We start from the raw sequence: 22,409 nt of genomic DNA on the forward strand, positions 1-22,409 counted from the left end.
CCGGGGACACGGGTCTCTAATCTCCTTCCCCAAGTTCAGAGCCGAGAGAGCGGCTGTGTGGGAAGCAGAGGGGATAGAAGGGGACCTCCGCGCCCGAGGCCACCTTGAGGACGTTTGTGGGACAAGGGAGGGTCCCCCGAGCTGACTCATGGCCATCACACTTCAGAGCGGAGCGACGGGGCAGAGGAGGAAGCTCCCCCACACCAGTGAGTCTGTCCTTTCCGGCACCGCGTAGGCCCTCAGGGCGTCTCGTCTGTCCCCTGTGCCCTTGGCCCCCAGGCCTCCCCGCACTGTGGGTCTCCGGCCATCGCCCAGCACTCCCCCCAGCCAAGCCCCTTCCTCTTCTCTCCCTCACACCTGCCTCCCTGGGGTCCCCCATCCTACTCCAAGATGCCCACCACGCCCGCCAGGTGCCCCCCAGCCTGTCCCCCCGTAGGCCCCCCGACCCCATGAAGCGGGGGCTGTGGCCCCAGTGGTGTGTTTGCCCTGCCCCCCAGCGGTGCAGAAACTCCTGAGCTGGGGGCTGCCCGTCCCCTTCAGCCGCTTCCTGCAGCGACCGCCCCGCACGTTCCCCATTGCCGCCTTCCTGCTGGGCGCAAGCATCGGAGGGCTCCTGGCCATGGGTGAGTGCGGCAGAGCCCGGGTGGCGGGGCCCCACCTCCCGATGGCAGCTTGACCCCGCACCCTCAGGTCTGTTTCAGCTCCTGGTGAACCCCATGGACATCTACGAGGGTCAGAAGATGGTGGCATTGTACGGTGCGGTGGGTGAGTGCCGGCTGACCACGGGACCCTCAAGGGGCCTGGGGGGCCGGCCTGGAGAGTCCTGGCCCAGGAACAGATCTGATCTTGTTTCTTGTGCACCGAGGGTCCCTCCCAGCCCCAGACTCCTCTTGGGCTTTGAGGGGAGATCCAGGGAGAAGAGGCCCCGGTCTGTGGAAGAAAACCAACCAGTCCTTGTCCCCTAGGGGCCACCCCAACCGGAAGGATTCCAGGTTCCCCGCAAGACACCCCCACGGCTCCCAACCTCGCTGACCTTGTTTCTTGCTTCTCCCAATTAATTCTGCTCATTTATTCATTCGTACCTTCATTCGTTCACTCAGCCCTCTCGGACCCCAGCAGCAGCTTCTAAAGGGCCCAAGGTCGAGGGGCCCCCAGGGGAGAGAGTGAGGAAGGGCAAGAAAGGAACAGGAGCATTTCTGGTGATGACAAGGAGGCGTGATGAGGGGATGCTGGGGCCGTGGGGGAACGGGGCTGGCAGTCAGAGAAGACTTCTTGGAGGCGACACTGGGGTGGGGGCCTTGTGCGGGGAGCTGCCGGCTGTGAGAGAGAGAGACCCACGGGCAGGTGGATTAGCCACAGAGAAAGCCGGTGTCTCCCGTAACAACCACTCTCAAGGTCGAGCAGTCTTTGGACTTTGGATAATTCAGCCCCTGAGTCCACCCCCCAAGGATGCAGCTTCCCTCCCTGTTTGGCCTGGTGGCCGCTTGTCTTCAGGTCACGCGGGGGCGGCCTCAAGTCCAGGCATCTCATCTTCATCCATCGATGCTGGAAGACCAGAATATTCCTTATGTCTCCTTTAAGAAGGAGGAAAACATTCCCGTCCCCCTGGCCAGCTTCCACGTGTTGTGTTGCCTGTTTCAGGCCGCCCGGCAGGGCCCTCGCCCACTCACCCTGGGAGCCGACCTGTATGGGCAGCCGACCTGTATGGGCAGCCGCAGGACCACACCGGGCCCCGGGGAGGACCCCTCCCACCGACCCTTCACCTGCTGCCTGTTCTCAGGACGAGATCCCGTCCTGCTTCGGCGAGTGCGACTGTTTCTAGGGTTGGAAAGGTCTGACCCAGGCTATACCCAAATCCCACCTCTTTGTCCTCTCCAGCGCCTTCCCTCCCGGCGCCCTGCCCCCAGGCCCCCAACTGCTGGGGATTGGGGGATCCTCCAGTGAGGGGGCACAGCGGCCCTGTCCTCCTTTCCCCGCTTCCTTCACCTTCCGGTTCTCCTGCTGTCAGAAAGGATTAGAGGACGGGGCGAAGTCATCGGTACTGGGAGAGCGCCACTGCCTCTGGGTGGCAAGCCGTCCCCCCAGGGCCTCGGGGCCCTTCCGCGGTCTCCAGGGGCTCTGTGAGGCCCTCCGAGGTCCAGCCTCCTGCTGGGAGGAGTTCTGTCCGGCTGACCTCACCTAGCTTCGGCCGCCCGCAAACGGGCTGCCCTCGGAGGGGAGGAGGTCCCCGATGGCGGGAGGCCTGCTGCCCTCCAAAAGGCCCACTCGTCCCTGGGAAAGCCTTCCATGCCAGCCCTGCCAAAGCAGGAGAGCAGGCCCCTTGCCGCTGCCCCCTCCCCTGCCGGGCTGAGAAGCAAGCAAGGCTCCCGGGGCACAGCCGCCACCCTCCCCAGAGGCCCTGCCGGCCCCAACCCGACGTCGGCTTCCATGCTGGGCTCACATGGCCATGCAGGGAGCCACCCTCCCCTCCCCCCCCGTCTCTCTGGGGTCCCGTGAGTCTCTCACTGGGCCTGGAAGTGAACCCCCGTCCTCTCCTCAGACCACCCCCCCGCTATGTCTGCCTACTCCAACTTCTTCTCTTCTAGAAAATACTGATTTCTTTCTTTCTTTCTTTCTTTTTTTTTTTAATTTGAGAGAGAGAGAACGAGAAGGGGGAGGGTCACAGGGAGAAGCGGACTCCTTGCTGAGCAGGAGCCGGATGCGGGATTCGATCCTGGAGTCAAATGACCTGAGCCAAAGGAGGTTGCTTAACCAACTGAGCCCCAAAGGCATCCTAGAAAATTCTAATTTCTGGCCTTGTCTTTGTATATACTGGTGGGTAGAGGGCCAGAGACTAGTTTCGCCCTGACGGTGAGCCCAGAGAGGGCTCCTGCAGCCCCCGAGCTCCCTGGAGAACTAGGGCAACTACTTGCCAACTCCCTTAGCTTGAATCCTTGGCCAGAAGGCCAAGACCACGAAACAAACCCCTTTTGATGTCCTGTTACCCCATGATTGGGTGAGAAGATCCCGATTTCCCCCCAGAGGCTGGGGCAGGGACGGGTGGCGGGCCTTGGAGGAAACTCAAGGTGTGTTACCAGGAAGAGGGCAGACAGTCGGGCGGGTGGTAGCAGACAGGGCTCCCAGTGAACCTGTGTGACCAGGTAAGGCCAGCCAGGTGAGGAGCCACACTTCGGGCAGAGGCAGGATGAGCTTGGCCTGTTCCAGGGCTGGCCCCAGGCCTGGGTAGGGGGGTGCGTGCACAGGCAGGCCATGGGCTGAGCAGCCCTACGCTGGCAGGGGCCCCATCAAGGGGGTCCGTGAACCCCGCTAAGGGAGCTCGGACTGGCCCCCACCTCTGCTGGAAAGTCCACAGCTGGTTTGAAGCTGAGAAGGGACAAGGTCAGAGGCTGTGCATACAAGACCACTCTGGCCACCCTGTGAAAACCCAAATACAGGCAAAACCCGGCAGGGACCGGTTAGGAAGCTGCTGTGTCCAGCTTTCCCGGGCCCACACTCCCCCCAGAAACGCCGGCTCCTGCCGCACCCCCACAGCCCTGGAGAAGCGCCCCCCTTGTGCACTTAGTACTCAGGGCTGTAGTCACCTGTTAACTTGCTGTCTCTCTCCCTGCATTCTGAGCTCTGCGGAGCTCTCTGTCTCCTTGCAGGGACCACAGGGAGACACCCGTGAAGCTGTTAACACCACCAGGAGGTCCATGATTAAGGCCAAAATTAGAGACGGAGATAGTGATTGGGATGGGGTCAGAGCAGGCGAACAGGGAGGCGGCTGTGAGCACCAGTAACGGTTTCCAGAACTTTCTCTGGCCCTCCCTGCCCCCTCAGTACCTGGGTAGTGCGTGAATCCAGCCTACCAAAGAGGGAAGAGTCCCCTTCCCAGACACACACACGTTCCACCCTCGGTCACTGGCCATGGCTCTTGGACCTCTGGTGTCCCTCCACGCCGCTCCCGATCCACCGTGCAACTGAGCGTGGGCAAGGCTGTTCACACGGATGAGCGGCCTCCGAGGGCCGGCAGAGCCGGTGCCAGCAGCGAGAAGGCAGGGCGGCTCCGGAAAGAACCTGGGGGGCGGGTGCCGTGCTCAGCCTGGTGGGTCGGGCCGCACCCTCACTCCCCCTTGCCGCCGGCTGGTCTCTCCCGACAGGCTTGGGTGCCGTGGGCTGGGGGACCTCGCCTCACATCCGCTGTGCCAGCCTCCTGTTAGTGCCCAAGATGCTGGGCAAAGAGGGTCGGCTCTTCGTGCTGGGGTACGCCCTGGCGGCCATCTATGAGGGTGAGTGTGTGTCCCTGGGGATAGTGTGTGACCGAAGCAAGGGTCCCGGGCGGGCCACCCGGCGAGACCTAGGCGGGTGAAGGGGAACGCGTGTGGGCCTGAGGGCAGCTGTGTGTCCCGAGAGAGTCCCTCCACGCCGCTGGGCCTCCTTGGCTTACACGGGGAAAATCAACCCAGAGATGGGCCAGCTGCCCTCTCCCAGGCTTCGGGGCCCCCTCGTATGGTTCTAGAAGGTGGTCACCCACTGCACACAGAGTGGGGGTGAGGGGGAGAGGGATGAGCTCCCGAGGGAGACCCACGAGGGCATCTCCCCGCCAGGACCCGTGGCCAACCTGCGCTACAACCTCAATGAGGTGGTCGCGTCGCTGGGCTGCACCGTGGAGCTGCAGGTCAACAACACCCGGGCGGCCTGGCGTGTCTCCACGGCCCCGCTGCGGGCAGTGTTCAAGGACCTGCTGGTCAGGACCCCGCGCCTGGGCAGGGCCGGGCCCCTCTGCCCTGGGGGGCTGGCATGGCTGTCCTCCAACATTGCAGGACGTACCCTGGGCACTAGACAGCGGGGAAAGCCCCCGCCCCTGGTCATGGGACCTGCACCCCCCATTTCCAAACACCTGGGTGGGCGGCACTCTGGGTAATGAACTAGAAGGTCAGGAAACCGGGGGCCGTGGCCTTGAGCACTCAGGAAGCCCGGAGGCCCCGGGGTTGCGGAACAGGGCTGTGGAGGCCTGGAGGCTGCAGGCACGGGGGAATTGGAGTGTCGAGGAGCTGGGGAGTCAGGTGACATCGGGACACTGGGACTGGGGACCCTGAGACGGCGCAGTGGTCTGGGAGGTTCGTGCGAAGCCCCAGGCTTGGGGAAGCTTCCGTAGCTAGCGGGGACCGGAGCCGGAGGCCGGTGGAGGAGCCGGGTGGGGGGCGGCGCGGAGGCCACTGGTCGCAGGGCAAGGGGGTCGGGGGCTGTCCCCAAGACCAAACAGTGGAGCACGAGGTGAGAGGCTGCATAGGGCCTGAGGGAAGAGCCCAGAGTTTGGCCAAAGGGGCGGGAAAGGCTCCTTCCTCTGCAGCCGCACCGGCTTCCCCGTCCTCACCCCCCAAACCCAGGGCAGCAAAGATTCACTGCGAGCCGAGACTCGGAACATCTCCAAGTCCTTCGAGGAGCTGGATGCCCAGGTGAAGAGTGACGCGGGGTTCGTGCCCGAGGACATGCCGGGCTCCGACCCCATGGCCCACAAGGGGGCGAGCCAGCGAGCCCTTCCTCCCCGGCGGCGCGCACTGTCCACCCAGAAGATGTATGAGCTCAAGACCAAGCTGCGTTGCTCCTGTGAGGGGCGTGGGGGGGCGTGGGGGGGCGTGGGGGGGGCAGGGCTCCAGGCCGGTCACCGCGGGGACCTCACCTGCCCGCGCCTTCCCGCAGACGTGGTGGACCGGGCCATCGCCAGCTGCCGCCGCTGGTTTGACCAGAAGCACAAGCAGTGCGTGCAGCGTGTCTGGGTCCCACTGTTCCGGGACCTGCTCTGCCTGCCCATGAAGTTCAAGTTCTTCTGCGGCATCGCCAAGGGTCGGCGCGGCGGTGGGAGGGCGGGCACGCGGGCGCGGGAGCCCAGTCCTCAGGGACGCTGGGGGGTGCAGGCGAGCCTGGGGGGCAGCCCCGCGGCCACGCGGGCTACGTTCCCAGCGACCTCTGCTTCAGCCTCTCCGCCTGGAAGACGGGCCAACAATAGCCCTTGGCCCGCGAGGGGGCCCCGAGGGGTGAGGGAGGCAGACAGGAGACGCGCTGCACACCCTGTGCCCGTGGCCGTCGGTGCTCACGGTCGGCGTGGTTCCACCGCTACACGCCGACGAGCGAGACGAGGGGAAGTCGGGCCTTGTGCCCAGGACGCAGGACTCCCGGAGCGTGGAGCGGGTGGAGAGGCAGCCAGGGCGGATGGGGGTCCTTAGGCAGGGGGGCCAGAGGCGGGCGCAGCCCCGTGACCTGCTCCCCGCCCCGCCACCCCCGGTAGCCATGGAGGTTTGGTGTCGTCATCGAATCCCCGTGGAAGGCAACTTCGGGCAGACCTACGACTCCCTCAACCAGTCTGTTCACGACCTGGACAGGGACTTCTCAGCCACTATTGAGCTCAAGGTAGGAGGCGGGGGGGGGGGGGGGGGGGGTGGTGTGCCCAGGCTGGGAGGGAGCGGGGAGGGGGGGGGAAGGGAGGAGGGCACAGGCCTGTGGAGAGCAGGCGACAGGGCGCACGAGGACGGGATGTGCTGGGGGACAGGGAGGGGCTGCGCTGAACCTGGGCGGGCAGGGACCTACCTCAGACCCGATGGCCAGCCTGGCCAGAGAGGGTGTCAGCCCGGACAGGCGCGGGCGAGCAGGGCCACGGGGAGGAGGGGGCCGCCCCCAGCCCGCTGCGTCTCCTCCACATGGGGGTCCCGAGCGTCCTGGGAAGAGCTGGGGGTCAGGAGCGGGGCAGCAGGGCAGAGACGCCAAGGAGGGCCGGTCCGCCCCTGTGCCCCCCCCAGGAGGAGACGCGGGCGGCGGTGCTGGGCGGCAGCAGCTGGGAGCACGTGAGCACGGAGCTGCGGGACTACGTGGGCCGGCAGGAGGCGCGGCTTCGGTGGACGCTCGCGCTGCTGCACGTGCTGTTCTCCTGCACCTTCCTGCTCGGCCTGCACGCGTGAGCCGCCGCCCCAGCCCTCCCCCGGGCGCCCGCGCGGGGACACCTGGAAAGGGAGCCGGTCTTAGGGGGCCGCCTCCTTCGGCCTCCGTCCCAGCACAGACGGCCCTGACGGCGCTGCCCGTCTCTCTCGCCCGAACCTGCTTTCATTTTCGGCCTCGCTGGCAGCTACGTTCCGTCCATTTGGACCAAAGTCCTCAACCCCACCCAGCGGGGCGTCCAGCTGGGCTGTCCCGGGCCTCACTCTGTTTCCCCGCTGACCTCTGGACCCTCTGTTTCCTGTCCCCACCCCCAGATGCCTGAGACAGGCAGGGGCTGGGCAAGGGCGGCCACAGGGGGCTCCGGCCCCATCTGGCCCTTCCATGGGGCAGGTGAGAGCACAGTTTGGTGTGTGCCGACGGCCCCGTGGGAAGACAGAGTGAAGGAGACTCCCTCCCACCCTCAAGATGCTGGTGGTCTAGCGGAGGCCAGAGGGGCGCCCACGGGGCACCGTGTTGTGGGCCGGAGGGCCGTGCGAGGGCTGGGCTCCTGAACAGGGGCGGGAGCTGAGGACAGGCCCCTGCGAGAGCCACAGGCGGTTTCAACGGCTGCCAGTGGGGAGCCAAGGTCAAGGGGAGGAAGACTGTTCTCTTGGGCGGGGACCAAGGCTTCTGTGGGACGCGGAGGGCAGAGGCTGGGCTGAAGGACCGGGCGGGCGCAGGCATGGCCTGGAGAGCTGGCCCAGCCCCACAGGCTGGAGGCCAGGAGGCCCCGGTGGGTCAGGGGTTAGGGCGCCCGGCGGCCGCGCGGTGCATCGCAGGAAGCTGAGACGGAGGCAGGAAGGGGACAGCAGGTCTTGGGGCTCCGGGAGGGAAGGAAGGAGGCACCGAATATGCTTCCCGGCTTTCAACCTGGTGAGGTCACCAGCGGGGGGCAGAGCTGGCGAGAGGGCAGGGCCGGGCAGGGTGCGGCCAGTCTCCCCACACGGGGGCGCTCACGGGCTGGCCTGCCGGGACCCTCCCTCCGCCTGAGCCCTCCCGGGGCTTTTACAGGGTCTCGGAACCCCTGAAACTTAGGTTGCACAGTTCACGGGGCTTATTTAGAGTGACGCGGTCTTAAACGCATCTCCGATGTTAGCACGGTTCCTTGGCAAACCAAAGCACTACATGGGACTTGGCCTTGGGCCTGCACAGAGGGCCACTTGTGTACAAAACAGAAAACATCCTCAAGGGTGTGTTGGGGAGAGGGGAAACGCAGGTGCGGGCATGCGTTTTGCTTGAAGTGACCCCGGGAGATGTTCTGCCGGCTCGGCGAGAGGCGGACGGGGGAGTCAGGCGTGATGGCCGGTGGCTCTGCAGCCTTGAGGGCCAGCCCACCTCTCTGTGCCTTTGCTCCTGCTGTTTCCTCTGCTCGAGATCCATGCCCGGGACCCCTCCCTTCCCGGCCAGGCACGCGACCCGCCCCCCCCCCCCCCCCCGCCTTGTCACCCGCGTCTCCTCGCCTGTGTGGGCGCCCGCCCTGCCCCAGTCGGCCCGCTGTCTCCACCTGGGACACACACAGCAGTCCACGCTGGGTGGTCTGGGGAACGACCCAGCATTCAGGAAGCCCGCAGTGGGGGGTGGGCGAGGACAGCCCGGAGGACACAGAGACGTCCTCGCACACAGGTCCTTCTCCTACATGGACAGTTACAACCGCGACATCCGCTTTGACAACATCTACATCAGCACCTACTTCTGCCAGATCGACGAGCGCAGGAAGCAGCTGGTGAGGGGCCCGGCCCCGGCCAAGGATGCCCTGCTGCGTGTCCTCTGTGGCCTCATGCTCCGGGAGGGCAGAGGGCCGAGGGGAGGGGGCCCTGGCATCCCCCACCAGCTGGACATTTTACCAGGGCAAACGGACGCTGCTGCCGCTCCGCAAAGCTGAGGAGAAAACGGTCATCTTCCCCCGCACCCCCTCCGTGCAGGCCTCGGAAGCGAGAAACCTGGTGAGGAGGCCACGGGGGCGGGCCCCGGGGGCTCCAGCCACAGGCCACGCGGCCGAGGGCAAAGGCCCCGGAGAGGGCCCAGGCAGGGCGGGCGGCGCTGCCCAGCTCAGGCCCGCGGCTCCTCGGGCAGGTGAGGGAGCTCGTGGACACGGTGCCGCCGCTGCTGCTGCTGCTGCTGCTGTGCGGCCTGGACTGGGCCCTGTACTCCGTCTTCGACACCATCCGCCGCCACTCCTTCCTGCAGTACTCCTTCCGCAGTGAGCCCCCCTCCGCCATGAGCCCCCAACCCTCTGCCGTGAGCCCCCACCCCCTCCGCCGTGAGCCCCCCACTCCTTCCTGCAGTACTGCTTCCGCAGTGAGCCCCCCCTGCCACCAGGCCGCCACCCCCTCCAGCCCCGCGCAGGGTCCCATCCCAGGCCCGCAGCCTGACCGTGCTGCCTGCCGGCCCCGTTTCCAAGCCTCCTTTATATCTGCAACAGGGAGGGTTAGCGCCCAGCGATCGGAGGGAAACCCCCCAACACCCCGTCCTCGGCCTGCCCAGCCTCCTAAACTGCAACCCCTTCCTGACCGCCCCCCACGGCCTCAGGCAGCCACAAACTGGAAGTAAAAGTCGGGGGGCGCTCCATGCTGGCGCGGCTGCTTCGCAAGACCATCGGAGCCCTGAACACGTCCTCCGAGACCGTGATGGAGTCAAACAACATGCGTGAGCGACGTCCAGAGTCCGGGTTAGAGGAGCCGCGGGCGGGCGCTGGGGTTTTTCCCAGGCGTGCCGAGAGGGGCCCTCAGAGCAGGAAACATCAGGTGGACCCCGAGTTGCTCAAAGGTGACGGCTTGGGGTCCGACGGCTGGAGGACCTGGGGTCTTGGCGACAGAGGGTGCCAGCGCCCCGGAGCCACGCTGTCCCACAGCATCTTCTCCCGCATCTGCACCATGTGCACTGCTAGCCTCGGGAGCCTGGTGGCCATGGGCTGGAGGGGGCCGCTCCGCAGGGAAGAGGACACAGGCCCGTGGAGCCCTGACAGGCCCGCCCTGCCCCAGCCTGCCTGCCGCAGCCCCTGAGCCTGGACGCCTGGGCTTACGTGAGAGCGGCGCTGCCCATCGGCCTGCTGCTGTGTCTCTGCCTGCTGCAAGCCTTCGCCTACCGGCTCCGGAGGGTCATCGCTGCCTTCTACTTCCCCAAGGTACCCCCTCCCGACACCCTCAGGCCCGCACCCAGCCCCCTGCCCTCTCCAGTCTGCAGGGTGCACTGTCCTGCCCCTGACCCCCTCTCCCCGGCCCCAGCGGGAGAAGAAGCGGGTCCTGTTCCTCTACAACGAGCTCCTGAGGAAGAGGGCAGCGTTCACGCAGCTGAGGAGGGCTGCCATCCTGAGGCGCGCGTGGGAGCAGAAGGCTCCGGTAAGTGCGGGCTCCTTCCCGAGGCTCCTGGGGTGGTGCGGACCCCGCGGCAGGGGCCGCTCGCCTCAGTGCATCCGGCCGATGGAGCCCAGTGAGTTCGGACGGATGCCAAGGGCCCTGGTCATCCAGCTCCCGGGCGGTCAGGGCTGAGTCCACCTCTGTCCCCCAGGATTTGGCCCAGCCCGAGACACTCAGTGGGCCATGAGGAAGCGGCAGAAAAGGGGAATCCAATTTGAGGTCTGGCTTAAAGAAAGCAGGGGGCTCCATCAGAAACAAGGGACTGAAGGCAAGCCACAGGTTCTACTGAGCGTCTCTGGGGGAAGTGGGGAAACAGGTGGGCTGGGGGGCGCGTTCCAGAAGGCGTCACGAAAGGCCGTGTGGGATAAGGAGAAAGCAGTCAGAAGAACTGGATTCCAGTCCACACTTCCTTACTCCACTGTGTGACCTTGGCCATGGTCCCCACCAGACCTCAGTGTTTCCCTCTGAAGGTCAGGGAGCTTGGACAGATGTGTGAGGCCTGTGCAGTGATCAGCGACAGTGTGGCAGGGGCTGCGGGCCGCTGGTGCCAGAGGGCCTGGGTTTCCATCCTGGCTCCCTTCTTTATCGCCATGACAACTGGGATCTGGAGTACTTGCTAAATGCTGGGCCTTGGTTTTTCCCTTCTGTAACTCGGAGTGAGCACTACTCCATCTGGTTGTTGTAAGGACTGAGGGAGTCTTGGTCCCATGGAGCAGGCATCTAGCAATTTCCATGCATAGGCCAGTTGTCATCGTGTGACCCTGGGCAAGTAACAGCCTCTCCAAGCATGTTTTCTCACTTGAAAAAGAAAGGATGATAACAGTGCCTGTCATACCGGGTTATTGTTTGAGCGAGCTGATTTATTTACCCTTTCTTAGCACGGGACCCAACATTAATTAAAAAAAAAAAAAAGGAAGAAGAAATAAAAAAAAGAAAAGAATGGCAGCTGTTCTCAGCCAGCCCCCGTAGAGCCCGTAAAAGTGAGAGACCAGCTTTGCCTGCCCTTCCCTCCAGGGCCTAGATCCTCCGCCCATGGCACACAGAGGCTAAAGGCCTATGAACAAGTAGCACGCTGTGCTGCCATGAGCGGTCGTGCACTCGGCCGGCTTTCGGCAGGCGGGTGGGAACGAGAAGGATATTCGTCCCAAGCCAAGGGAACAGAATGTGCGAAGACTCGGGGCGCAGAGCCCACGTCGAAGGCCAGGGTTAGTCTGAGAGGCTGGCGCAGGAGCTGCCGAGCTCGAGCTGGGGCAGGTTGGAGCAGAGGCTGGACCAGCGCGTGGAGGGCTCTGCAGGCCACCGCCAGGCCTTCTGCCTTTGCAGGGGGCCTCCTCTGCGGTTTCCGGAGCGAAGGTCGCCCCGATAACGTGGCCTGCAGAGGGGAATTCCTGGGGATTGCGGGGCCAGAGGATGGGAGCTCGGTGAACCAGACCTGCGATCCGGAAGGCGGGGACCCCGGAAGGCGGGGAGCGGAGCCGGCCAGGCTGACCGCGCGCCTGGGGAACCCAGCGGCCGCTCTCCCGCCCGCCAAGCGGGAACGCGGCGGGGATCGTGGCGGGCGCCCTGCTCCCTTCCCGGCCCACTAGCACGGCCAGATCAGGCGGCCGATGGGAAAGAACGGGGGGCGGCTGGCGGGGAGCGGGCGCTGCGCCCCGAGTCTCCATCCGCGGGCGGGGGAGGGCGGCGGGGCCCCGGCCGGCGTGCGGCGCCCCTCGCAGCGCGCTCTCCGCGCCTCCCGGCAGCGCCCCCGCCTGACCGCCGTCCTGCACCGCCGCTGCCCGCTCGCGCGCCGCTGGCTGCGCCGCCGCTGCGTCGTGTGCCAGACGCCCGAGACGCCCGCGGCCTACGTGTGCCCGACGCCGGACTGCGCGGCCGTGTACTGCCGGCCGTGCTGGGACGACGTGCGGCGCCGCTGCCCCGCCTGCACCCCGCGCGAGGAGCTCTCGTCCTCCGCCTACAGCGACAGCGACGACGACGCCACCTACGCCGAGTGAAGGCGCGTCCTGTCCGCCCGCCCCTGCGCGATGAATAAAGGCCCGCACGCCCCCGACGCCCGCGCTTCCCGGGGCTCTGACCCGCAGTCCGGAGACCCGGGCCGCCGACGCGACGCGGGAGGGCGCGGGGCCGCACAAACGGGTCGGACCCGGCCTCGGCTCCCTCCGCGCGCCGCAGCCGGGAGGCGGCGGGGGCGAGCGCCGCGGGCTGTCCGCGGGCGGGGCCGGGCCCTCCGGGGGCGGGGCCGCGGCCTCCCTGGGGGCGGGGCCTGGCCCGGAGTCCCCCGTGGCGGGGGCGGGGCCTGGTGGCGGCGCGGCGCGGCGGGGTGCGCCAGGCAGACCCGGCGGCCGCGGCTCCTCGGCGCGCGGCCCAGCACCTGCTGCCCTCGGCCGGCCCGGGGCGCCGCTGCCATGCGGCTGGCGCTGCTCTGGGCCCTGGGGCTGCTGGGCGCAGGCAGCCCTCTGTCCTCCCGGCCGCTCCCCGATGTCGGTGAGTGCCCGGCCCGCGGTGGGCGGGGGCGACGGGCCGGGAGGAGGCGCAGGGACGTCGGGAGGCTCTGGGGTCGGCTGGAGACCGGGGAGACCCCCGAGCGGAGCGCGGCCCGCCCTCTTCGCTGTCCGGGCCTGAGCGCCCTGCGACTGGGCGACTGGGCGGGGGCGTGGAGAGAGGAGGAGGGGATGCCGGGCCCCCTGCTGCGCGGTCATCCTCTGCCCCGTCCCCGCGACACTTCCAGGCTCCGGCGCCGGGCACCGAAGGCTCCGGCCCGGCGCCCCCTCAGGATGGTGGGTCAGGGTCGCGGCTCCCCAGGACTGACGTCTTCCCTCCTCTGGGGCCTAGCCGGCCACTGCGCCCGGTGCCAGGGCGCCGAGCCGGGGAGAGGGTTCTTCCTGGGCCCCCATCCCTGGGCCTGAGCAGCCAACGCACCCCTGGCTCGGATGCTGATGCCGCCAGAAACCCGGCGGAGCGAGCGGGCGGGAGCGCGGGAGGAGCCGGGGAGGGGAGACTTGGCCGGGAAGGAGGCTGACACCAACTCCTCCTCGGGACTTTCACTTCCCGCTGCCGCCTGGGGCCGGGGGCCGGGGGCTGGGAGGGCAGGCGCGGGGGGCTGGCCGGAGGAGAGAGAGGGCCATTGTGGGGACGGGGGTGCTGGGGAGGAGGCTGGGCTGTGGCGAGCGGGTGTGCCTGACCCTGTGGGGGGGTTTCGGGAGGGGTGTTTGCACTGCGCACCCAGCGATGGGCGTTCCCCGACAGCTCCGCTGTGAGGACAGGGGAGGGCAAGTGGGCACTGGGCCACAAGGCTTTGCCCAGGCCTGAGTGGGGGCGTTCCTGGGGGGGATTGCGAGGGACTAGGAAAGGGGGTTCCCCGGAGAACCTGCGATTGGTCTGGGGGGGCCAGGGAGGGGCCACAGGCAGGACGTGCAAGGTGGGGTGCTGGGATGGAAGTTGGGAGCCGAAGCGAAGACCCTTCCCTTCAGAATTCTCCTTTAAGTCGCAGCGTGCAGTGCAGGAGTCCTTCAAGCAGAGAAGGGCCTGGATGCCCAGGGGGCACCAGCTGTGCCCAGCGCGGGTGTGGCCTCTCTCAGCATCCCCTCGGGGTGTCCTGGGGGTCCTGCAGGTGACATCGAGAAGGAGTGGGCAAGGCCAGAGAGAGCCCTGGGCGCACCCTTGGAGCCCCAGATCCCTCCGGACACCCCCACACTCAGCCTTGCAGAGGTGAGCCTCCCTCTCCCCTCTGTCACCCCCACAGAGCAAAGTGCGGCTGAGGACAGGTGAGAGGACTCCCTGGGCAGCGGGGCCATCCCGGAGCAGGCCGCCCCTCCTGCCGCACGCCAGCACCTGGCTTCCCTCATGCCCTGCACATCTGCCCCCACCCAGCCGCCCGTCTCCGCGGGGACGTCCCGAGGCCAGGCTTGCCTTCTTGGTCTCATTCTGTCCGTTTTCTCCCCGGGGAGTTGGGGGGGGTCTTGGGGAAGGTCAGGGCCTCACCAAACACCCCCCTTCCCCAATTCCAGAGCTGAGTCAGAGGAAGGGCTGGGGCCGGTGCCGGGTCTTCCACGATGCTTCCTCTCTGGGCAGGAAGCCGAGAAGGGGCGGCACGGATACCTTCCTTGACCTCCCCACACAACCCCCCAGAACAATGCCCCAAGCCGGGTAGGGCTTCCTGGCCCCTCCCTCGGGACGCCCCCGCCCCCACGCCGATCTAATGGTTGGTGCTCTCTGAAGGGCCTGAAGGCTTCTGGGTAGGGAGGAGAGGAGTTTGGGGAGGTGACAGGCCCTCTATGGCCCACAGACCGAGCTGCCTGAGACCTTGCAGATCCCGCTGGAACTGGACGGGGAGAGGCACGTTCTGGAGCTCCTACGGGACAGGTAAATGCGCCAGCAGGACGTTACCGATGCGGGCAGCGTAGCCGCGGGCGGTAGAGCAGCAGCGGGCAGGCACCATTCAGAACTGTCCTCGAGTTGTGCATGAAGACGCCAAGGCCCAGAGAGGCTCAGTAGTTTGCCCAAGGTCACACAGCTCGGATGTGATCAAAACCGGATTAGGGCAGTTTGGGACCCAACCACAACACTCTGCTGCCTCTGGGGGCACCCAGCTCCCCTCCACCGCCCTAGCACGTCCAGGCCTCAGGCCGTTGCCATGCCCACAGGAAGGGAACAGTCACTGCCCTGCTTTCTCTTCCCAGAGAGCTGGTCTCAGGCCGCCCGAGCCTGACGTGGTACCAGCCTGACGGCACCCGTGTGGTCGGTGTGGGCCACAGTCTGGTGAGTCCTGTGCCCTGTTTGTGGCCTGCAGGAGGAAGGCAGGGGCCGCCCGAGGGTGCCATCCCTAGAGGACAGCCTGTCGTCACCAACAGGCCAGCCTCCTGGCCTTCAGCACCGCTGTCTCTCTGCCGTAGGGAAACTGCTGCTACCAGGGGGCCGTGCGGGGCCATGCGGGCTCCTGGGTCTCTGTGTGCACCTGCTCCGGGCTCAGGTACTGAGGCACGTCCTGTGGGGGTGGGGACAGTGAGGGTGCGCGAGGCTGGCGGTTGGGAGGCCTTCTGACTTGCTGGATCTTCCCAGGGGTTTGGTGATCCTGTCCCCGGAGAGAAGCTACACCCTAGACCTGGGGCCTGGGGACCTTCGGGCGCCCCCGAATATCTTCCGGATCCAAGACCTCTTCCTGCCAGGCCACACTTGTGCCCTGAGCCGGCGAGCACCCGCGCCCACGCAGGTCCCCCTGGAGCGGCCTTGGGGACAAAGCCACAGCCACACTCACCGGGTGAGGATAATCTGCTGGGCTTTTGCTGTCCCTGGGGACCATGCCCCAGACCCTCAGAGCTCTGTGTTTCCAGAACCTTCTAGGCAGCCACCATCCACACCCCTGTGTGAACATAATCTCCTTTCCTCTTCCCAGCAATGCTGGGAGGTATGGGCTATATCCGTGGCTCTGTTGGAGGGAGAAAACAAGCCTGGAGAGGTTAGTGACTTGCCCAGGGTCATTGACTATGAATGATAGAGCCTCCGTTCACGTGCAGATCCTTGTCCCAAACTCCCTCCCCCCAGTCTTGAGATCCCCAAGGCAGGGACTCTCACTTGGCCACAGACAGTACAGTTACCAGTCATTGAGCAACATGAATCCAACCTCCTGATTTATAAAATGGGGATAATAGGGGCGCCTGGGGGGTTCAGTCAGGGAAGCATCCGCCTTCGGCTCAGGTCCTGATCTGAGGATCCTGGGATCCAGCCCTGGCGGGGTGTCTGGTTCTCCCTCTCCCTCTGTCCCTCCCCCTGTTTGTGCTCTCTTGCTCTCTCTGTCTGTGTCTTAAATAAAAATCTTATTAAAAAAAACAAACCACCACCACGCAGGGACAATAAAACGACTTGCCTCTCAGGGTTATGGTGACCACTAGCTGAATCATGTCTCTGTGTACAGGGCTTGGGACCGGGCCTGGGGCCTGACACATGTATGATGGCATTGCCTGTGATTTACTTTTTTGTTTTTTAATAATCTCTACAGCCACTGTGGGGCTCGAACTCGTGACCCCGAGACCAAGAGTCACGGGTTCCACCGACTAAGCTAGCCAGGCGCCCCTATTATTTTCTTTTTAATGCGGCAAAGGCCCTAAATGCAGAACCAGAAAAGCAGGCTGTGCTCACAGCCGCGTGACCCGCTGGCGGGTCCACTTCGGGCGCATCCCCCGCCTTGCGGGCGCCCCGTGGTACATCCGTGAAATGGGCTCTTTGCTCTCCTCTGTTCGGCCGCCCGGGGTGGGAGTGTGCCCTGTGGGCTGCCGGCCGTGAGCCGTGGCGAGCCCGCTGCCCGCCCCCTGCTTGCCCACAGCGGAGGCGGGACGTGGTGACAGAGACCAAGACCATCGAGCTGGTGATCGTGGCGGATCACTCGGAGGTGAGCGGGGCCCCCGCGCGTCCTCCGCGCCCCCCCACCCGTGCTATGCTTTGTCTGCTCACGGCTCCGGCCCACAGGTGCAGAGGTACCCGGACCCCCAGCTCCTGCTGGACCGCATGCTGAGAGTGACCCTCCTGCTGGACACGGTGAGTGCCGCGGCCGGGGCTGCACCCTGCGGGCCTCTGGCCGTCGGAGCCCCCTCCTGAGCCCCGGGTCTTTCAGTTCTTCCGGCCCCTGAACGTGCGGGTGGTGCTCGTGGGCCTGGAGGCCTGGACCCAGCGCGACCTGGTGGAGATAAGCCGGGACCCGGGGCTCACGCTACACAGGTTCCTCCGATGGCGCGGGAGAGACCTGCTCCCTCGACTGCCCCACGACAGTGCCCAGCTGGTGACGTAAGCCCCCTCGGGCCCTGCCCTGGCCGGTGTCACACCCCGCTCCCCGTCTGAGGCCCTGAGGCTCCGGCCCCCTGGCCTGACCTCTGACCTCATGACCCACAGCGCCAGTTCGTTCTCGGGGCCCACGGTGGGCACGGCCATTCAGAACTCCATCTGCTCTCCTGCCTTCTCGGGGGGGGTGAACATGGTGAGCTCTCTCAGGTCTCCCCTCTTCCAAGTCAGGGCCACCCAGTTAGAGGGCCGCGGAGTCACTGAAGCCCCCCCAGAGTGGCCAGCCCCAGAGCTGGGGGCATGGGGGCAGGGCTGGATGATGTGGCCATTGGTGTGGTGGCCCCGCTCCCGTGGCACGCCCTCCCGTGGTACCCTCTCCCGTGGCACGCCCTCCCGTGGCACCCGCTCCCGTGGCACGCCCTCCCGTGGCACCCTCTCCCGTGGCCAGCAGGTGAGGGGGGAGGCAGTGCTGAGGGCCAGAGGTCAGAGGAGGCGAGAACAGGAGCCCTCAGGCCGCTGCTGGAGCTGGGCTGTCCCCTCCCCAACGCCAGGACCACTCCACCAGCGTCCTGGGGGTCGCCTCTTCTATAGCACACGAGTTGGGCCACAGCCTGGGCCTGGACCACGACTTGCCGGGGAGCAGCTGCCCCTGCCCGGGGCCGGCCCCTGCCAAGAGCTGCATCATGGAGGCCTCCACGGAGTGAGTCCCTGCAGGAGTGGGGGCGGGGCGGGGCGGGGTGGGGGAGGGCCAGTGCCCGAGGCATCCCTGCAGCCCCAACCTTTCTCGCCACCCCGCCCGCCCCCAGCTTCCTGCCAGGCCTGAACTTCAGCAACTGCAGCCGGCAGGCCCTGGAGAAAGCCCTTCTGGAAGGGATGGGTGGCTGCCTCCTTGAACGGCTGCCCAGCCTGCCCTCTCTGGCCACCATCTGCGGGAACAAGCTCGTGGAGCCCGGCGAGCAGTGTGACTGTGGCTTCCCGGATGTGAGCCCCTCCCCCAAAGCCTGAGCCCTCACCCTGGCTCGCTGCCCCTGTCCCCTCCCCACGGGGCCCGCGACGTCAGCCTCCAGCAGCAGCTTGTGTGTGTGGGCAGGGGTGGGTCTGCCTGGTCCCGCTGACAGAGGTCCCGCCGCCCTCAGGACTGCAGTGACCCCTGCTGCGACCACTTCACCTGCCAGCTGCGGCCCGGGGCGCAGTGTGCGTCCGACGGGCTCTGCTGTAACAACTGCCAGGTGGGCGCGGACGGGACCTGCCCCCCTCCACAGCCCACCTGCCCGGGTCAGGGAGGAAAGGGGTGCTCCTGGGGGCCTGGCGGGACCCACCGGCAGCCACACGCACACTCCCTCGCCCCGCAGCTGCGCCCGGCTGGCTGGCAGTGCCGCCCCGCCCGAGGGGACTGCGACTTACCGGAGTTCTGCACGGGAGACAGTGCCCAGTGCCCTCCCGATGCCAGCCTGGGAGACGGCGAGCCGTGTGCAGGGGGCGAGGCTGTGTGCGTGCAGGGCCGTTGTGCCTCCTATGCCCAGCAGTGCCGGGCCCTCTGGGGACCCGGGGCCCAGCCCGCCCCGCCGCCTTGCCTCCTTGCTGCCAATACTCGGGGCGACGCCTTCGGGAGCTGTGGGCGCAGCGCTAACGGCAGCTACGTGTCCTGCGCCCCAAAGTAAGTGAGGCCCCTGGGTTCCCCTCTGGGGGGTGGGGGAGCCTTGGCCTAACCCGGTACCCTCTGCCCGGCCTCAGGGACGCCGTCTGTGGGCAGCTCCAGTGCAGGGGGGGGCGGGCCCGGCCTCTGCTGGGCACCGCTCGGGACCTGCGCTGGGAGGTGCTGGAGGCCCGCGGGGCCCAGCCCAGAGTGAACTGCTGCTGGGTCCACCTGGCCCTGGGCGACGACGTGGCCCAGCCCCTCCTGAGTCTGCCCGGTACCGCCTGCGGGCCTGGCCTGGTGAGCGGTCCCCGCGGGCGCCACCGGAGGGGAGGGCCGCCCACACGAGCCACGCACAGGCCCCGGGGTCCGCCTGGGTGGGAGGTACGGACTCTCGGGGGCAGGCGCGTGCTGCGGTCGGGCTGCCGCAAGCCTCGGGTCTCGGTCTGTAAGAGAAGGTGTGGCCTCCCAGGGCGGGCAGCGCTCGGGAGGCTCTGACCTTGCCTTTCGCCCCCCCCCGCCCCCCTGGGCAGGTGTGCATGGACGGCCAATGCCAGCCCGTGGATATCCTGCGGGCCCAGGAATGTCGAAGCAAATGCCACGGACACGGGGTGAGCGGGCACGGCGGGCACGGAAGGGGGCAGACGGTGCCGGGCTGGGCACACACACCTCATCCGCCCCGCTTCCTCGCAGCTGTGCAGCCTGAGGCCCATTCTTAACCCTCGGAGCTCAGTTCCCTCAGCCTCCAGTGGGGTGTCCTGGGGTCCGGGAGATGAGTGTGAGAGGGTGTAGCCCAGTGCCCCGTGAAGGCGCTGGCGGCGGGGTTGGAGGTCATGTCCTCAGGCAAGGCCACAGGCTCCCTGTCTCCGCCCCGTCAGCCGACACGTACCTTCCAACCTCGGACGTAGAAGAGATCCTGAAAGGGACAGGAACCACGGCCCGGCGCAGAGCGTCCCTCATTGCCCAACCTCTACCCCGCAGGTCTGCGACAGCAGAGGACGCTGTCACTGTGAGGAGGGCTGGGCGCCCCCTGACTGCGCCAACCGCGTCAGAGGTAGCGGGGGCGGCGGGCAGGGCCGCGAGGAGGGCAGCGCGGCTCCCCCTCCCCGGTGCCCCTTCGCTGACCCCTTCTGGTCCTCGGAGCGCCCTACTGTTCGTCCCCCCCCCGACCCCTTCCTGGGTGCGGGGTTCTTCGCCCAGCCCGACTCACACCTGCCTTCACCCCACAGCGAGCAGCTCCCTGACCGCGGGGCTGCCTCTGGGCCTCCTGCTGTTGGCCGTGCTGACGCTGCTGGGGGCCGGCTACCGGCACCGCGTCCGCCTGCGACGGGGGCTGTGTCAGCTTACAGGGCCCAGCTGCCAGTACAGGTACCGGCCTCCCTGGCCCCAGGCCCTGACCCCCCGCATGCACACCTCACTCCCTCGGGGGGGGGGGGGCCGTCACGCCTCACCTCGCACCCAGACCCGCGGAGGGTAGCGGGAGGCCGGTCCACATCCGCGCAGCAGCCCCGTGTCGAGTCCATGGGCGCTCCCCCAGGCTCACGAGCCGCCCCCCGACTTCTGACTGGGCCTCAGCTACCCTCAAGCTGCTCCGCCCAGGCCTGCCAAAGGTCAGCCCCGCTGCAGGGCCACGTGGGGAGGGAGAGCGTGGTCTGAGTCTGGGCCCTTTCCCTTTCTCCTTGTTCAGGGCAGCCCAGTCTGGTCCTCCCGAATGCCCAGGGCCCGCGCAGAGGGTCCTGCTGATGCCAGGGACCAAGGTACGTACGGACGCCAGAGGAGAGCGACCTCACCTCCCCAGGCACCCAGCGTGGGCCCTGGGGGGGGGGTACGGAAGGCCCTAGACTCAGAGAAGGGCTCCCCCTGCCCAAGATCAGTCAGCGGAGTCAGAGCCCACCCTCTGCGCTGCCCGGGCTGCAAGCCCAGCGTTCGGCCCGCCGTGGGGAGGGACAGGCACCTAGAGGAGGGGCTGCGGAGCTTTTTGAGCTGTGGCCACGCTGGTGGCCATGAGAGGTGGGTTCCTGGTGCTCCCAGCAGGGGACCCTGGGGGACAACAGGGGTGGTGCCCAGAAATGGCCTCCAAGGGGCCACGACCCGATGAGGCCTCGGTCAGCACGTGTGGCAGGGCCGGCGAGTGCCCCGGGAGCCCCTGCGGCTGATGACAGGGGCACGTGCAGGTGGCCTGCCTGCCGCCACCGCCACTCGCCACTGTCCCCCCTTCTCTCTGCATGCCCGAGTAACCCCCAGGCCGGCTGCCCCTCCCCGCACTAATGCTCTCCGCCCGCACCTGTCTCTGCGCTCCCCGCCCCGCCCGGTCCCGCCCGTCTGCTCCTCCCGCTCTCTCGCAGCCTAGCGTTCTGGGCTTCCCGGCGCCCCCTTCCAGGCCGCTGCCTCCTGACCCTGTGCCCAAGAGACTCCAGGTAAATCCAGGCCAGGCCCCGCCCTGGCCCAGTGCAGGTGGGAGGCGTGGTGACCCGCTGCAGTTCTCACCCTGTTCCCTGCCGGTGGCGCTCCTCGGTCGGGACCCGGGCGCCCCTCCGCCTTCAGACGCTCTGAGCCCCGCCCTGCGTCCGCAAAGGGTGAGCCTCCTGCCTTGGTTTCTACCACCACCTGGTGGTCAGTGGCAGGACTGCAGCCGGCCGGGGACACCACTATGACCCCCGCATTCCTGCGCTGGGGCTTCTGCTGGCCGTCTCACGAGCCCTTTGCGCATGTCCCCATCCTCGCCTGCCCCCTGGCTGACTTTGCATGTTGAACTGAACCCCCGGAGAAAACCACTGCACGCCCCTGTGCCCCCGGCTGTGCTCCCACAGCGCTGCCCCTCTCTCTGTCCAGGCTGAGCTGGCTGACCGGCCCAATCCCCCCACCCGCCCTCTGCCCGCTGACCCCGCGGTGAGGCGCCCGAAGGTAACAGTGTGGGGCGAGAAGGGCGCAGCCCCTCCCCCACCCAGGGCTGTGCTGCTAATAGTGAGATGGTGAGATGCCCCCTCTGAACCTGAGGACCCATACCCTGGTGTCCGTTAAAGGTGACAGGTTGGTTTGGAACAAAGGTGACCTCTGGGGCCAGCCCCACAGACATGCTCCCCAGCAACAGGGGTGGGCAACACGACCCCCCCCCCAAGCCAGATCGCGTGTTCTCTCTCACTCTCAGGGGCCTGCCAAGCCCCCACCCCCGAGGAAGCCACTGCCTGCCAACCCCCAGGGCCGGCGCCCTTCGGGTGACCTGCCCGGCCCAGGAGCTGGAGCCCCGCCCCTAGTGGTACCGTCCAGGTAGGCGAGGAGGGGTGCTGGGGACGCCTGCACGGCGCCGGTGGTCTGGGGAAAGGGGACCTCTGAACCTTTTTCTCGATTTCCCGCACCCCAGGCCGGCGCCGCCGCCCCCAGCAGCGTCCTCGCTCTACCTCTGACCTCTGCTGAGGTTCCCGCAACCCGGACTTAGGACTTCGAGAGGTGAACTGGCCCCTGGAGTCCCCCGCGATGACGGAAGGAGCCAGAGGCTGGACACGGCGGAGCAGGCACCTCAAGACCCGGGCACCCCCACGCGCCGCGGGGCAGCACGCTCGGGACCCACGCGCGCAGCTGGAGCTAGGGTGGGGGGAGCGGGCGCCGGGCGGAGCCGATGGACGTGCGCACAGCCTGTCCCTGTTCTGGTGCAATAAACGCGAGGTCTGGGGAGCGCGCTTGGACTTTGTCCGCTC

The 22,409-nt window shown here is 67.3% G+C and overlaps 2 protein-coding genes across 12 annotated transcripts; both read left to right on the plus strand.

Moving 5' to 3' along the window:
* The first annotated feature begins 148 nt into the window (after positions 1 to 148).
* DCST1 (DC-STAMP domain containing 1) lies at positions 149 to 12,438 on the plus strand. Its single transcript, XM_045983298.1, has 15 exons — positions 149 to 206; positions 498 to 623; positions 691 to 765; positions 4,140 to 4,268; positions 4,587 to 4,726; positions 5,370 to 5,826; positions 6,269 to 6,390; positions 6,777 to 6,931; positions 8,575 to 8,674; positions 8,799 to 8,894; positions 9,025 to 9,151; positions 9,481 to 9,597; positions 9,933 to 10,075; positions 10,176 to 10,289; positions 12,050 to 12,438. Exons 1-15 carry the CDS (start codon positions 149 to 151, stop codon positions 12,299 to 12,301), a joined length of 2,211 nt encoding a protein of 736 aa, XP_045839254.1. The 3' UTR covers positions 12,302 to 12,438.
* A 126-nt stretch (positions 12,439 to 12,564) lies between these two features.
* Positions 12,565 to 22,386, plus strand: ADAM15 (ADAM metallopeptidase domain 15). 11 transcript variants are annotated; one of them, XM_045982601.1, is made up of 23 exons: positions 12,567 to 12,791; positions 13,792 to 14,015; positions 14,593 to 14,669; positions 14,987 to 15,065; positions 15,200 to 15,276; positions 15,366 to 15,564; positions 16,627 to 16,692; positions 16,770 to 16,838; positions 16,915 to 17,084; positions 17,190 to 17,274; positions 17,630 to 17,778; positions 17,885 to 18,059; positions 18,215 to 18,307; positions 18,431 to 18,735; positions 18,813 to 19,014; positions 19,248 to 19,325; positions 19,696 to 19,768; positions 19,944 to 20,082; positions 20,402 to 20,471; positions 21,060 to 21,131; positions 21,547 to 21,618; positions 21,863 to 21,981; positions 22,076 to 22,386. In XM_045982601.1, exons 1-23 carry the CDS (start codon positions 12,713 to 12,715, stop codon positions 22,116 to 22,118), a joined length of 2,715 nt encoding a protein of 904 aa, XP_045838557.1. In that variant the 5' UTR covers positions 12,567 to 12,712; the 3' UTR covers positions 22,119 to 22,386. The 11 variants fall into 11 exon arrangements, 9 of the variants coding, with proteins under 9 accessions (XP_045838555.1, XP_045838559.1, XP_045838556.1 ...); XM_045982605.1 differs by having other exon boundaries at positions 12,569 to 12,791; positions 13,918 to 14,015; XM_045982599.1 differs by lacking the exon at positions 21,547 to 21,618 and having other exon boundaries at positions 12,565 to 12,791; positions 21,060 to 21,290.
* The last annotated feature ends 23 nt before the right edge of the window (positions 22,387 to 22,409 follow it).

The sequence above is a fragment of the Meles meles genome, chromosome 17 (genome assembly GCF_922984935.1).
Source record: "Meles meles chromosome 17, mMelMel3.1 paternal haplotype, whole genome shotgun sequence".
Classification (NCBI taxonomy): domain Eukaryota; kingdom Metazoa; phylum Chordata; class Mammalia; order Carnivora; family Mustelidae; genus Meles; species Meles meles.

Excerpts from the sequence above, each read along its gene's own strand:
- ADAM15 (XM_045982599.1), top strand. The coding sequence starts at position 12,713 with ATGCGGCTGGCGCTGCTCTGGGCCCTGGGGCTGCTGGGCGCAGGCAGC. Across the intron at positions 14,016-14,592 it reads CCACACTCAGCCTTGCAGAG|ACCGAGCTGCCTGAGACCTT; the intron begins GTGAGCCTCCCT and ends TATGGCCCACAG. Across the intron at positions 20,472-21,059 it reads TGCTGATGCCAGGGACCAAG|CCTAGCGTTCTGGGCTTCCC; the intron begins GTACGTACGGAC and ends GCTCTCTCGCAG.
- DCST1 (XM_045983298.1), top strand. The coding sequence starts at position 149 with ATGGCCATCACACTTCAGAGCGGAGCGACGGGGCAGAGGAGGAAGCTC. Across the intron at positions 9,598-9,932 it reads GATGGAGTCAAACAACATGC|CCTGCCTGCCGCAGCCCCTG; the intron begins GTGAGCGACGTC and ends GCCCTGCCCCAG. Across the intron at positions 10,290-12,049 it reads CGTGGGAGCAGAAGGCTCCG|CGCCCCCGCCTGACCGCCGT; the intron begins GTAAGTGCGGGC and ends GCCTCCCGGCAG.